General features: G+C 31.8%; 1 protein-coding gene across 1 annotated transcript in view; it reads right to left on the minus strand.

Moving 5' to 3' along the window:
* Positions 1-34: 34 nt before the first annotated feature.
* The window catches only part of LOC106874332 (zinc finger C3H1 domain-containing protein), a 69,479-nt gene continuing 54,156 nt past the window's right edge, over positions 35-15,357 (minus strand). The window contains exons 25-33 of the mRNA XM_014922023.2: positions 14,648-14,725; positions 14,433-14,533; positions 11,255-11,365; positions 11,037-11,141; positions 8,430-8,687; positions 8,160-8,261; positions 7,311-7,350; positions 3,247-3,309; positions 35-2,414 (exon numbers count right to left, since the gene is read on the minus strand). Of these exons, the coding sequence (XP_014777509.1) occupies positions 2,301-2,414; positions 3,247-3,309; positions 7,311-7,350; positions 8,160-8,261; positions 8,430-8,687; positions 11,037-11,141; positions 11,255-11,365; positions 14,433-14,533; positions 14,648-14,725 (972 nt within the window). The 3' untranslated portion in view covers positions 35-2,300. The remainder of the gene's footprint in view (positions 2,415-3,246; positions 3,310-7,310; positions 7,351-8,159; positions 8,262-8,429; positions 8,688-11,036; positions 11,142-11,254; positions 11,366-14,432; positions 14,534-14,647; positions 14,726-15,357) is intronic.

Raw genomic sequence — 15,357 nt, forward strand, 5'->3', positions numbered from 1 at the left:
ATTTTTTTTTTATGATGCAAATATTTTTACTGGTTGTTATAAGTATATACATATGTATACATACACAAACACACACATATATTTTTATATATATATATATATATATATGTATATATATATATATATATACATATATATATATATATATGCACACACTCACATATGTATGAATCTTCATATATGCAGAGTAGGAGAGTAATAGATAAAGATTGAGAAAAAAAAATGTCAAAGTATCCATTATACTATTAAAATGAGTGTGACTGGGATTGTTGCACTACCAATATCATATATGAACTCAGAGAAGAGTGAGGCAGAATATCAAACCACATTGTAGAAGGTTGTGAAATGGATAAGATGATAAAGACTATATGTAGGGATAAACTGCAGGGATAAGTCAGAGAATGATTATAATGACTGATAAAGACAAGTTAAATTTTTAAAAAAATATAAAATAAGGAGAAAAAAAAAAGATTTGCAGATAAACTGCCAATAATAATAATAATAATAATAATAATAATAAGGCTAGGATATCTCTAAGAAAACCTGACATAATTTGTTAAAACTTAGAACAACTTAAATTGTTTTCCATTTCATATTATTTACGCTAGGGATAAGACCCAAGATAGGTATAGCCATATGAATTTAGAATATAGAGGGACAACAATGACAAAGATATCTCCAAAAGTTCACAAAGTAAATAAGATCTTAATTTAGGGGCCATATATAGTATATGAAAAGATTCTGACTTAGGGAGGTGAGTGGGTGTGTGTAGAGAGAGAGATGGAGAGGAAGAGAGTGAGACAAGCAGACAGAGTAAAAGAAAGAGCAAGTACTTCTCCTACTCTGCTTCAAGAACAGTTATCTGTGTGAAGTGGGCCTTCATTGAGGTAGATTGGCATTATGTCATCAAACAGATATTGGTTGTTTTTGTTTATCTTTCTTTCATCAAGTCAGTCAGAGAAATGACCAAGTATATTCAACAATCTGGAACCAGTAATGATCAGCACTGTTGGTCATTTGATAATGCTCAAAAATCTCAGAAATTTAATGCCAGTTTCTTTTTGTTTTCTTTCTTTTCTTCTTAGAATTTTTCTTTCTTTTTCAAAACTCAATATATAACATTTCCTTTGGTTCATAATTTGTTTCAATGTATTATTTTTTAATTTTTTTAAATATAATATAGGTATGGTTTCATTTCTAAACAATGATTTATGTATATGATATATATATATATATATATGTTTATATATATATCCTGTAAGTTCATTCACAGCCTTTTTTTTTTTATCAGAAAGATTATTTACAGTGAAAATTTTTAATTAAAACCTGAGAATAGAAATTTGATTAGGGCATTAATATATATATAAAAAAAAATCATGAAACTCTTGATGAGGTTATTGAGTAGTTAACTATGAAACCAAGAAGCAACTACAATATAGCAAGAAGACAGCTAAAGTTCAATAATGAAAGTTCAACCATTTACATAAAGTCAGCTTCATCAGGTCCAACTTTCAAATACATACACTCAGGCATGCACACACAGTCATTTTATCTTTTGCACAAGAGAGTGTATTCATACTTAACAAGTGAAATTTGTCTTTTATGTTAAGTAGTTGCCATTGCATTGCAATCATACTTATACACAGAATTTGGTAAATATTGCCAAATATTTCAAGTATTCAATATTCATCTTTCCAGACATTGAGCAATTAATCATTAGAGTTTAAAAGACAACATCAGATAATCTGCAAAGAAGGGAGAAATTAATCCTATACATGAAATACATGGATGCTGTTAGATCTACTTGGATTTTGAGTAAACAGCATCTTGCATTTTCGTTTCTTTTTTATTCTTTTTGAAGGAAAGGAAGTAGAGGAACATAATACTTACTGTGGTTTAGTAACATTACCAGTACTATTCAGCAGTGACAGCAAGAGACCAGGAATGAATTCAGCTTGTTGTAGCAGTAGTAGTAACTAGCCTGTAGTGAATACCAGTGGCCATAATAGACCCATATAACAGAAAAACTGAGATTTGTTTAGATTTGCCAACACAGTAATACTGTGATGGATGTCAAACATTAACTTTTTAAATATTACTAAATGGGTTTGCTTTCAAAATTTATACAAATATACTTGCTTTCCTTAACCAGTCACATTAGTAAAGTGCCAGAAAAGAAAGCCCAAAGATCCAACTAGTAATGTTGCTGAAAGCTAAAATACTTCCAGATTCTCTAATCTCAGTTTGCTGTGGTTTTCAAAGTAGGAAGTAAAAGTTTATCTTTATTTATTTACTGCCTGTCACCTGGAAATTGTCTTCACAAAGCCATCAATATTGAGTCCAAGCTGCTGACAACGCTGGATAATCTGCAGCACATTGGACTTGGCTCCAATAGTCACTTCAAACAACAGGAACTAGATAAAGATAAATAAACAGAAAATGAAAAAAAATATAAAGTGAGAATAAGATGATGAAGAAAAGGAACTAAAACAATGGTTATCAATAGATATCTACAATTATATATTTACTAAAGTATCTTGGACTCTAAGTTCAGAAATATATATATATATATATATACGACTATTTTTTCTCTGTTAATAGAATGGCCTAAGATAAACTACATTGTAGCTGCTTTTTCTTTTGACCTTACATATTAACTAGTAAAAAAAGAAGTACAGTACTTTAAATCACTGATCTTAAGAAAGTTTTGGTTTCAATAACCAAAGAAGTTGGCCAAATATAAATATACAAACTTTAAGTTGAGAAAATACACAATTCAAGAAAAATAAATAATGTCAACATACAATGGTAATACAGTGTTAAGCATATATAACTAAGATATATATACAAAGATTGGTAACTTAAAGCCATTACTTAATCAGACTTGGTAAAGAACATTCTTCAAGGAGAAAATACAAAGAAAATGAAATTGCAAAAATGGATTGGTTTATTTAAAAGAGAATCAAAATGGAAATAAAAGCTACTGGTTTCTACAAACGAAATACATAAGCTCATTCTTTTAAAAATTTCATTTGTAAATTTTATTTATTTTTGTCCAAAAGAATTTATTAGAAAAAAAAAGGTGAGTAATGAAGAATTTAATACTAATTGGTATCAATAATAACTAGCTTTTAGCTAGACAAAATAATTTAATAACTATATACATGTCCCCACCAACCAACTAAACTAAACTGTGGACTACTGAATGGAGGGAGAGGGTTAAAAATTGATAAAAATCTTTGTTACATGTTTCCACAATGATACAGCATAGGGTAGCACTCGGACAGCTTTGATAAATAATTGTTGCACCTGCAAGCAGAGTGGATAATGACTGATCCATGGAGAAAATCCAAATATTGAATATATATTATACATGAATATTGAAAGAAGAGACAAAATAATGTTTGAGCTCATTTGGTTTCATTTAATAAATGTTTAGACCAGAGACTTAAGTTAAAAGGCTAAATAACTCACTTTAGAAAAAGTCTACCAAGAACTCATTTGTAGAGAACAGAGACATGGAAGATACTCAGAAGAGTAGCAAATAATCTTTAAATGGTGTATTGTTAAGCAATTATTATACATTTAGATAAATACTAAAATTTATTATTTGCTAACTCAGCTTAATCTTGGTGCAGCATATCTAATACTATTTCAGATATGACAACAGTTTACCAGATTTACAAAAAACAATAACATTATCTCATTACTGATCATGTAATATACAATGATAAAGTTATAGTGTATAACAGAATTTTATAATTCAAGAAAGACTAATAAAATTCCAAGTTATAAACAAGAACAGCCAATCTGGATATAATTTAGCAATACTAACAATCTACTTTCCATCATCCAACTGTACTAGATGCTGTTAGGGCTATCAATAAAACTGTGTTGAAAATCAGGTTCAAATGGTTTCCTATATTCTTAATTCTTTTCCAAGTTTTCCCTTCACTTTAGTAATGTCTCAGTAGAAGCAGTGCAGTGTCAGCATATTCTGCAGGAACATGATGGTAATGCAAAATAAGTTAACCAAATGGTTGCAGTTATTTAAATGTGCATATGTTAGGTGTTTGATCTTACTTCAGTAAGCATCAAATTGTAATTTCTTCTTCCCTTTCCCAACATTGACCTTATGGTTATTGGTGCTGCCCACCTCCTCTTCCAAAGTCATAAAAGAAATGCTAGCTATATATATGGTGCTGGTAATTGTTGGTTGTCAGTGTAAAATAATTAAAGCTTATGTGCCAAGTTTCATTCCGGGAAGAAATAGATAAAAGTAGTTATCTTTTAAGTATCTTTAAAAGCAGTAGCTTTCATTCATTCGTTCTTGCCATATAGTTCACTTCACCTTTGCAGTGAGAAGAATGTTATCAAAACTCAAGCCATTTTTATTTTATGTAAAAGCTTTACAATCAACATGCTATTTGCAGCTTCAGCAGTTGCTAAAAGTGACACATCCTCCAACAAATTATTATGCAAAGCATTGCGATCAGAAATCAACACCTTTACAGCCACAAGATATGATAACTGCAACAATTACAGCTACACAGGCATGCCTGTGGTCAAGAAATTTGCTTCCCAACCACATGGTTTTGCATTCAGTCTCACTGGGTGGCACTTTGGGCAAGTGTCTTCTACTATACCCCAAGGCCAGCTAAAGCCTTGTGAGAGGATTTTGTAGATGAAAACAGTCATGAGTCTATTTTATAAAATGTGTATATGTGTGTTTGTATGAATATTTGTGTCTCCTTGTCTTAACTTCCACATGACAATAGTAAATGAGTGTCACCATCCAAATAATGTCATTCCTTTCAATTGCCTGGCTATGGGGAAATATAAACTTTCACAGAAACAAGTGAGGGTATCTGGCCATAGAAAATCTGTCTCAACCAAATGTCTGACTCGTGCTAGTACAGAAAAGTGGACAGTAAAACGATGATGATGATAATGTTCTATAATCAGATTGTCAGTGTCAGAGGAATGGGACCCATTGACATCACTAGATAGAACTCTCTTTTCAGTCAGCCATATTAGACATTTTAAGCTGAAAGAATAGCAATTTGTATTATCTCATTTCCTGCAGCTTTCCATAAAAAGTATTTTTTCTGTTTTCACCACAGATATTAGTCACTGATTAGTGTAACATCCCAAAAACAACTATAATTCACAAGCACTACATTTTTCTACAACATACAACTGCCCAATTGATTTTGCACACACCTGTGCTTCTCACTCACTCTCTATCATACTTCAGCCTTCAATGCCAGGCATAAAGCCACCTCCACTCCTCTCAAATACATTCCCACTCAATCAAGGTTTTTTCTCCCCTTTCTTTTAAGTTACCTGGTGACCTCAGTGCCAGAGTCATGAAAAAAAGTACCCAGTACATTCTGTAAAGTGGTTAGCATCAAGAAGGGCATCTAGCCATAGAAACTGTGCCAGAGTAGACATTGGAACCTGACACAGACCTGCGCTCATCAGAGTCTGTCAAACCATCCATCCCATGCCAGCTTAGAAAACAAATATTCGATGATGATGATTTAAATAAACCTTTCTCTTACAAACATTATAATTTTCAAACCTGTAGTTTTATGGCCTTTATAAGAACATGTTATTTAACTGGGATCATATCGCTTTGAATTATTGTACTCACTAAGACCAGATAAGGTCTACACTACAACTGAAATGTGGAAAATGAAGGAATTGCTGTAATCTTTGACAGCCTATACATTATTTTCTACTGGTGACTCTGATATGATCTAACCAGCATGCTTTAAAACAGTTCTTAACAGGAGAAATGGAATTCAATACACCAAGTAGGACATACATATTTCTAATGCTGTGAAGCTACATAAATGACTTAAGACTAGACAGCTGTGCCAGGCACTTATTAAAGTTTAATAAGTATCATGCACAAAACTCTAGGCCCTTGAGTCACTTAAAAAAGCTTTATAGCTTATATCTATCACCTTTATAAGGAAGTTGGGGAATTAACTGACTTTGTGTTGGTTTTGACTGTATTTTGAGAAGTGGCTTCATTTGATTGTAATTCTGGGAAGATGAGTGAGCCTAAGAATTTATGGGTGACACACAGATGACACATATTGGAGTTGGGTGGGGGTGAATTAAGCGGGTTTGGATGCAGGTGGGGATAATTTGTCAGAAAACTAGGGGTTGTTACAGTTGTGGTAGAAAGGTCAGAAAAGTGATAGTACATCCATGTCAAAGAAAAAAAAAAAGGTCTTGCTGAGTTTATCTTTGCTAATATATAGTATGGATTATCTGGAGGAATATATTTTAATGCAGTATACAATGTATGTGTGCGTTTGAGTCTGCATGTATAACAGCAGAAGGAATCAACAAGTAGGTCAAAGCTGGTTCTGAAGAAGCCTATTCTTTTGGGATGTAGATTTTTCCAAAGCCAATGAAGAGAAAATCTGCTGTGACAGCTGATTGGTAAGACATCGTGCTTCCATTCCCTATTACACTTGAAACTTGGGATAAATCAACATATAAAATAAACAACAAACATAAAACACACAAAAAAAAAAGATAATTCAACAAAACAGCAAGTTGTGTCTAGAAACAGTTTTCTTCAGTCTGTTGTGATTAATAAGATCTGAAGCAGGAGGAAGGAAGCCACAAAACTCACACAAATTCAATATCCACATGTTTTTGAACATTTAATTTTCATCTCATTGAAATTTGTGAAGTACAAGTAGTAGCAAGTGTGAGTTCAGTGGAGATGAAATAATAAACTAATTTAAATTTCAGTTAAAGAATCCAAACAAAGAGATTTCTTTAGCTATTTCTTTATCAAATTATTTGAAACCATTACAATAAAAACTTAAATACTACAAGAAGATTGCATATCAAGAACACAAGACCAGATATTACTAAGATTTAACAAGAATGCTTCATAAAATTACTGAAAAATTCAGTCTAATAAAAAAAAAAGTGTCATATTTTATATTCACATAAATATTCTAAAAATACAAGTATATACGATTACTTTGATAATTCAATTAATAATAAATTTAAAGAGGAAATCTAAAATATTGACATAGATGAAAAAGATCTCCAAGGAGTCTGCTCCAGTAAAGCAAAATTATAAGTACTTGCTTTGTAATTATTCAACTTCTTTTTCTCTCTACAAATATAAAACTGTGCCTATATTACAGATTCTCATTATCATTAATTAACATAGGTATATTAAATCTATATCACAGTAAAAAAAATTTTTAATTTTATTTGGCACTAACCTACACTAGTGTAAGGAAACAGAGTTACATTGAGAAATTACTAACCTCAATCTGGCTACATCTAAGGACTGTCAATGCAGTTACTCTGAAAGCAAACAGCACAACATTAGTAAAGCTAATTCACATTTCAAATGTCTATTCTCAATCACATATTACATAACAATCAAAATGTATTTCTTTAGAGAAAGTGTCTTTCACTGAGAAAGGATAAATAAATCATACAAAAATCACCCTTACTGACAATAGTAGTAAGATAAAACAGTAAACGAATCCAAATTAAAAAAATTGGCTATAAGAATACATTCAAAAATCATACAATACTTAATGCAATCAAAGCCTTTATAAACTGGCTTCAGCTTTACAGCAAAAATCTCATACTAAATCCCGACTTTCAATTCGCTTGAGGTTAAAATGTGATCATTTCACATTGGTTACTACCATTACAGTTGTTTTTATAACAATACAAGTAATTTTTATTTGCCTGTCATGGTACTTAAATGAGAATGAGATGTAAGGTGACAATGTTTTTGAGATTCCAGTTCGAATGACATGAGTGTTTTTGTTTCACTTTTGACATTTAATTCTTAAATAGTGGAGGAGATATGATGTTGCTGTGGGCTGGAAGTATGCAAGAAGTTAAAAATTTTTTTGACTAAAACACAACTGGGACCCTAAGTAAGGCATGTGTAAAATTTGAATGAAATTGGTTGTGCAGTTCTGGAGTTTTAGAGATTCACACACACACATTCTCAATTATATATATATATATATATATATATATATATATATATATATATATATATATATATATATATATATATAGATAGATAGATAGATAGATAGATAGATAGATAAGGAATAGCCAGTGAATAAATGGTTAAATAGGTTTCTTACTTGTTCCACAAACTGATACAAGGAAGTTTTTCATGGACCCCAGTTTGACAAAATGATAAAGCTCTCCACATATCATTACAGCTCACAGCCAGGTCAACAGCTCTGGTTAAAAGGATAAAAAGAGAGAATAATTTGCAAGAATTTACAAAATCAAGAAGAAATATTTTGAATATGAATATTATTTCTTGTATACTATAAAGAATTTTCAAGTATATTCATAAAGTGTACATATTTATATGTATATATAAATATAAATGAAATGGACATTACCTGAGTATGAGTTCAATATTGTTAGGCATGATAGTAAGGAATTTATCATAAGCAGCCATCTTCTGTTCAGTTGATTCCAGACAGTTAATATAAAGATCAATGATTTTGTTATGATGCTGGTGGTCATGCCAGTATCGAGAAGTAGAGGTCTCCACTCGACTTGGAAGGCAAGTCAAGCTACGAATAACGAGGCTTTGAAGTTTATCAGCAGCACTGTTTCCTTCATGAGCTGCTTGGCGAATTTGATAGTTCAAGTAACTGAAAAATAGAAGTAAAATTTTATTTACATTCTCAGTTGCTTGTTTAGCCCCAGATCAGCAGCAACCAACTCCTCTCTTCTACTTAGATATGATAGATGATATTAACAACTTTCAGAGACAAATAAAAAGTTTTATGTTTAATATGTTTAGATATATTGAAATAAGCACAGGCATGGCTGCATGGCTAAGTTTACTTCCTAACCACATGGTTTCAGGTTCATTCCTCTGGCATAGTACTGTGGGCAAATATCTTCTATAGCCCTGGGCCAACCAAAAAGCCTTAAGTGCATTTGATAGACAGAAACTGAGTGGAAGCCCATTGTATATGTGTATATTTGTCTCCTTGTCTTGACATTACAGGATTCATGTCAATGTCAAATAAGCAGTATTATTCATTTCCGACATTCTGTGTGAACATATTATATTACCTTGCTTAAAATCAAGAAACGGTTGGCTACACAAAAGGCCACCTGCAGTAGAAAATTTGCCTTAAACTTCGTCTGACCCATGCAAGCATGGAATAGTGGACATTAAAACAATGATAACATCGAGTGTGTTGAGAGAAAATATTTACTTTCTATAACATAACTCAGATCCAATGTTTTATATCAGTTCATCTTCCCTATGGTTCTTGGTTTCTCCAGTCATCCCCGTCCTGGATCTTCCTTGCTAACTGCTTCCTACTTCATCCAGATCTTTATCTCCTAAATGTCACATCAACAAAAATTTCATGGTTTCCTTGCTTCCTTTTATTACGGAGATTCTATTTGAAAAACTAACAGGCAATGTTCTGCCAGGGTCTTCTGAAAGTATATGTAATCTTGTGCTATATTCTTTGTTTGATCTCCATGTTAATAGTCTGTTTGATATGCTCTCATAAGGCTTTATCATTGATTTTCTTTGGCTAATAGATTCTTAATATCTTCAGTGGCAGTAGCTGAAGGTCTGGTTGCTTTTAAGACTGGCTTTTATATATCTGCATGTCTCCACATTTGAATTGAAGACATAGATCTTAGTGTTCCTGGGAATTAGTCTTGACTTGCAGGTGTCATTCAACACGAGGAACAGAATTCATACTTTGTCAATTCTGGCTTTCTTGTCAGCATCAGCACTGACTGAATGGTCGAGGTTACCCAAGTATGTAAAGCTTGCATTTTCCTCAAGTGGATCATCCTTAATATAAACTGGCTTTTCTATGGTAAGTTTCATAACCTTGGTCTTGACTATACAAATGTTCAGGTCACCTTGTGCAGATATTTCTGTTAAGTTGGATACTAATGTGGAAACCATTAAAGTAGTAATTTCTACTGTTGGGTGATCTTTAATCTAATTGTTACAAGTGATGCCACAACAAAAGTAGAAGAATAAGTGTTAAAAAAAAAGACTACAATATTCTGGCAGTCATTTTGGATATATGAAGTGGAACACTTCGTCTCACATTAGCAGGATAGTAGTAAGTCTTTGATTTGGTTTTCCAAGCATCGTACAGTAGAGCAGCATCATTTTAAAGAATTGACCACTTGTTCGCTCACATTAAAGCTCAACAAGAAGTCAATTCACGAATTCTATTTTCTGCAGTTTAAACGCATTTTACCTATACATTTGTCTTGGCTGCTACCTCCTCTCACCACATAACACAAACCTTTAAAGTCAAGAACATATGCATGATGCTGTTTCTACATGTTTGAACTTATATTCACAAATATATGTATAAGCAATTTTATGCAAACCCTATTTTTACTAATATAGTAATCTTAGACTTCATTTTGTTTGAATGCATTGCTGTCTACCTTTTGAAGAAAACATAATTGCTTCCACCAGGTTGGAAGAGGTTCACACATCTGTGATATATAGAAAATAAGGGAAATATATAACCTCTCTGCAACCTATTTTCTATATGGCCAAGGAATGTTGAGTAAAAGTGTACTATGTACTCATTGTAAAAGATGGAAAGCAGTGAAGTTTTATCTCAAGGTACATAGCTACAAGGCAAACATGAAGCAAGATTGAGATAAATGATATGTTGTACACCAAACCTATCCAACCCAAGGAAACTTTGTAAGACATTAAAATAATAAAAATTACATTTCCATCCAACAAGAATAGGAAGTCTTCAATAATCTAATGAACAAGCAATAAAGTTAGAATCCTAACCAATCACTCAGTTTAACATTTCAACTTGGTCCTTGGATGCATTTCATATTTAATTGTAGTTTTTACTTCTTTTCCCTCACCACTTGCCCCAGAACCATTGGAAAAGTGCTACAGGCATGTAGCACTTTCCAACTCTAAGATACAGAAAAAATTATCAATTATCAGAAAGAGAAGAGAAGAGAAGAGAACTTACTGTAGCCAAACTTGAGCAATGTCAGATGTTGATTTCATAGTGGACAAAGCAGTTTCATATCCTTCAATTGCTTGACTATAATCACTTTGTAACTCCAATAATAAACTAGCAAAAAACATGAGTGAGAAATTTTGTAGTACTTGGAAATTATTTTAAAAAAGTATTTCATCAAAGAAAGAAATTAACAAACACGAGAAACATAATCACTGAGTACATACCAATAAGTAAGCCAGAAATATAATTGGTTCTTTTGAAGAACTTCTGGAGAAATATTTTCACAATAATCAGGTATTTTATAGTCAAGTGGGATAGTCTGACGAAGTAGACAGCTAGGGAATTAAAAAGAAAAATGACATTTAAAACATAGAAACAATCAAGACATTCTCATGAGAAAGTAGAAGTAATTAGCTATATGGAAAACTCTTTTAAGATGACAAACTATGCATTACTAACAATATATTTTGTTACCATCAGTACATCAATGAAGACTAACTAAAACACAAACAAGATGCTGAAAATGAGGACATCAAAAATCTTGGACTTAGAACTATGTAGAGAGCAGAAGACTAGCATCTTAAGCTGAGAGTAGTATGCTTTCAGATGAAAGTGCCAGATTTCAAGAACCCCATGCTGAAAGCCAAGAATTCTAAGAGATTTACAAATATTTCTGAATACTGGAAAACTTTTAGTAACCATAGAATTCAATAGTGGACATTGCTACTTCATTTTTGTATGTGTGTGGTGGGGGTTAAGAGACAAAAGGAAAAAAAAACACCAGGAATTTTTATGCTTTCAACACCAGCCCACCCATGACCATCTTTGGTTAATTATCACCTAATTAAACACTGACATATAGATACAAATCTCTTTAACCATGTTATTTATAATGGGATTTGACTAATCAAATGCTTAACATACACTGTCCAACATTGTTAGAGTGAATAGAACGGTCAACAGATATTTTGGTTATTTTTACACATTTTTTTTTTTACTTCTGTGACGTACCACTCCTTTTACAATGGATACAAACTTCAAGGCTAGAATAAATATTAAAAAATGGATCTCAGTTATATTTCTGGGCGTCAATTTCAGTTGTTCCATCAACTGGACTGTCTGCTCATTAACTTAATAAGTGGCTGACTACTTCACAAAACACATGTAGTCTTAATGCAATCTTAAGGCAGAATAAATGTGAGAGTTTGTGACAAAACCACTGAAATACAAGTACAGTCCATTCAAAGGGGTTCTTTGTAGTTTCCAGTTTTTTCCACTTCACTTAAATGATTTGGATTGACCCCAGGCTGTTGGTATAGGACACTTGTTCAAGATGCCACACAGTAGGACCAAGCTTGCAGCTTCTTGATTGCAAAGTGAACTTCTGAACTATTCTAGCATACTGAATCTACAAGAGTTACAACAGTGACAAGAAGGTGATGGATTTTCAAGGACAGAAGTGGCCAAAAGAAATTTTAAAATACAATTATAATATGGTGGAATTAGTACCGAATGATTCCATTTCTAATAGAAAAAACAACAGTAAGGAATGTAATAACAAATTGATTTCAAAAAGAGAATAGATTTTGAAAGGACCCAGGACCAATCAGTCTTCTTGGGGACTCAAAATTCATTGACTGTTTACTTTTGTTTATTTCCATTCAAGTGTTTGAAATAACTGTACACACTAATCACTAAAGGAAAAAAGGTGACAGCTTATTGAGTCATGCCTAGAAGAAATTCAGGGACTTTTTGTAACAAACATCATAATGGGAAGTACTCAGGATTATCAATTACTAGAGTACTAATGAATCCTTTGATGAAACTTTGTTTTTCCAGCATTATGACTAAACACATTCTCTAAAACATTAAATTTCCACATACAATACACCAACAGTACACCAGTACAAAGGAAAGAAAATTACGATCCATTATTTAAAATGGACACATTATATTAGAAACTGAGGCATAGTTTCAAGGAATATAGAAGCAATATGACTGTCTGTTGTTTTGAATAGTTTGCTACACTACTGAAGACAGGTTATTCAAATAATAATTTGGAATAGAAGCAAAAACTGGTAACAGGGTTAGCGCTCTGAATTTGATTATTTCTTTGATAATAAAGAAACAATCAAGTCACAAAAGAGTATGCCATGAATGCTTATATCAATAAAAGGAAGCTCCCAGTGCATATGAAGTAAACTGACTTTCCACTGTGCATCCAGTAACATTGACATCTGCAGCAAAGGATGTTTTACAGCTTTCCACAAAAGAAAATATAAGATAACATTTGTATATAGAATTAAATTTTACAAAATATTCTCAAATTTACTTGTTTTCAATTTCTTTTTCATATAATTTACCGCAACAAGTTACCTAAAGGAAAGCCACCTGTTTATAATTAGTAAATATTTTCATCACTAAGCTGTTTGTGTGTGGAATTTTTTTTTTGTAAGTACTTATTTCATTTTCAAATTTTTTAAATTATATTTTAATTAAATAATTAAATATTATTTGGTGTTATTAAGTACTTGTTTTGCACCCACTCAAGTTCAATTGAAAATCTAATGACATCTTTGATGTCCTTTACAATTTTGTTACTTATTTCAGTTGAAAATTTACTAGTAATTCATTTAATAGAAAGATATTAAAAAAATTAATTTCACATTTCACTTTCAGTTGTATGTAGTTTTGAGATAAAAGTTCCATCACAGATTTACGTGAAAACCCTTTGTGTTCCAAACACAAACTTGATATAATAAACCAAAAGTTACAATTGTTTTACAAACAAGACTTATATTAACAATTTAGAATTTAATTGAAACACATGGTTAGAAATATTATAAAAATAAAATAAAAACATATTAAATCATTTCCTTAATTTCAATGGATATGCTTTCCTAAGAAAGTTTTCCAAAACTGAAGAGATTTCAGGACAATTAGTGGCACAAAATTCAAAATATTGATACACTTTATTTATATCAACATATTGTCCTTAGTAATAATTAACTCTTACAGATGAAATAAGTTTCATACTGTTTCCTGCCAAATCAACTTTGCCTTTCATCCTTCTAAGGTCTATAAAATAGAAACACTAGTTAAATATTGGGAACAATTTGACAAAACCTAGCGCCCAAATTTGTGACTTTGTGTCTGTGTTAGAAGCTATTATTTTACTTTGTATGCGTGATAGAATGGAATGTTACAGGTTACAAACGATACTTGTGAAAAGAATTGAACAGGTGATGGTTTATGTTAAAAACAAATGGAGTTGAAAAATGTATTTTACGAAATAATTTCCTTACATTGTGTAGAAGGAGGAATTTTTCAAAGAGTAATATAGACTGATCTAATATGAGGTTTTAGGAAAACCTGTAACCTAAAATGATGATGATGTCTTACCAATAAAGAATGTTTGGATCACAACGACTATCAGTAATGTCTATCAAGAAACAAGATATTGATGCCTGCTCCAGATATCTTAATGCACATTCAGAATCAGTCTGAAATTAAACAAATAAAATCTGTAGGAAAACAAAAACAAAAAGATTTAAAAAATATCAAAATTATAAAGAGAAAAGTATGAAACAAAAGATGGACAGAAATGAAGTCCTCACCAAACTCAATGCCATGTGAGATGCATACAAGTAAAGCTTTGCTGAGTAACATCCAGTTTTCAGTGCCTCATCAAATATCTGTAAAATATTTATTGAAATATAAGTAACTGTTGTAATAATGCACAATAAAGAAGAAAACAGTGAAGTAGAATTAAAAATCTTTTTTTTTCCCCAAGAAAACTGGATTTTTTTTTCTTTTACACAATAAAAAGTGCTACAAATTTTTCATATTTTTTATGAATTATTCAAATATTTTATTGCAGAGCTATTAAAATGTGGAGTTGCAATTTCTAGCTGAGTGAGATAAACTTTCATATTAGCATACCTGTGTAAAGGATTGAGATGTTTCACTTCATCATTTGATCAATGGGTTTCCTGGCTGTTTCACCTGTCACATTTTAAACATATCAACACATCCCCAACATTCAAATAAAGCATATAGTTCAATGTCTATTTACCATATCAATACCAAATGCAATGCGAGATCAGCCACCTCAATCAAAAGCTTGAAGTCAGTACTCCAACAAAAGTCAAATAATCAATAATTAGCATATGGTTGCCCAAGATCAAAGGTGTTTCAGCAATAACCATGCCATCTTTATCTAACAATGTGATTTGACTGAAATTTGACTGCTATTTCTAGCAGAATTAATGAACATCACAGTGTGTGTGTGAGAGAGAGGGAGGGGGATGGGGAGAGAGGGAGGGGG

This window comes from Octopus bimaculoides, chromosome 2 (assembly GCF_001194135.2).
Source record: "Octopus bimaculoides isolate UCB-OBI-ISO-001 chromosome 2, ASM119413v2, whole genome shotgun sequence".
NCBI classification, from domain to species: domain Eukaryota; kingdom Metazoa; phylum Mollusca; class Cephalopoda; order Octopoda; family Octopodidae; genus Octopus; species Octopus bimaculoides.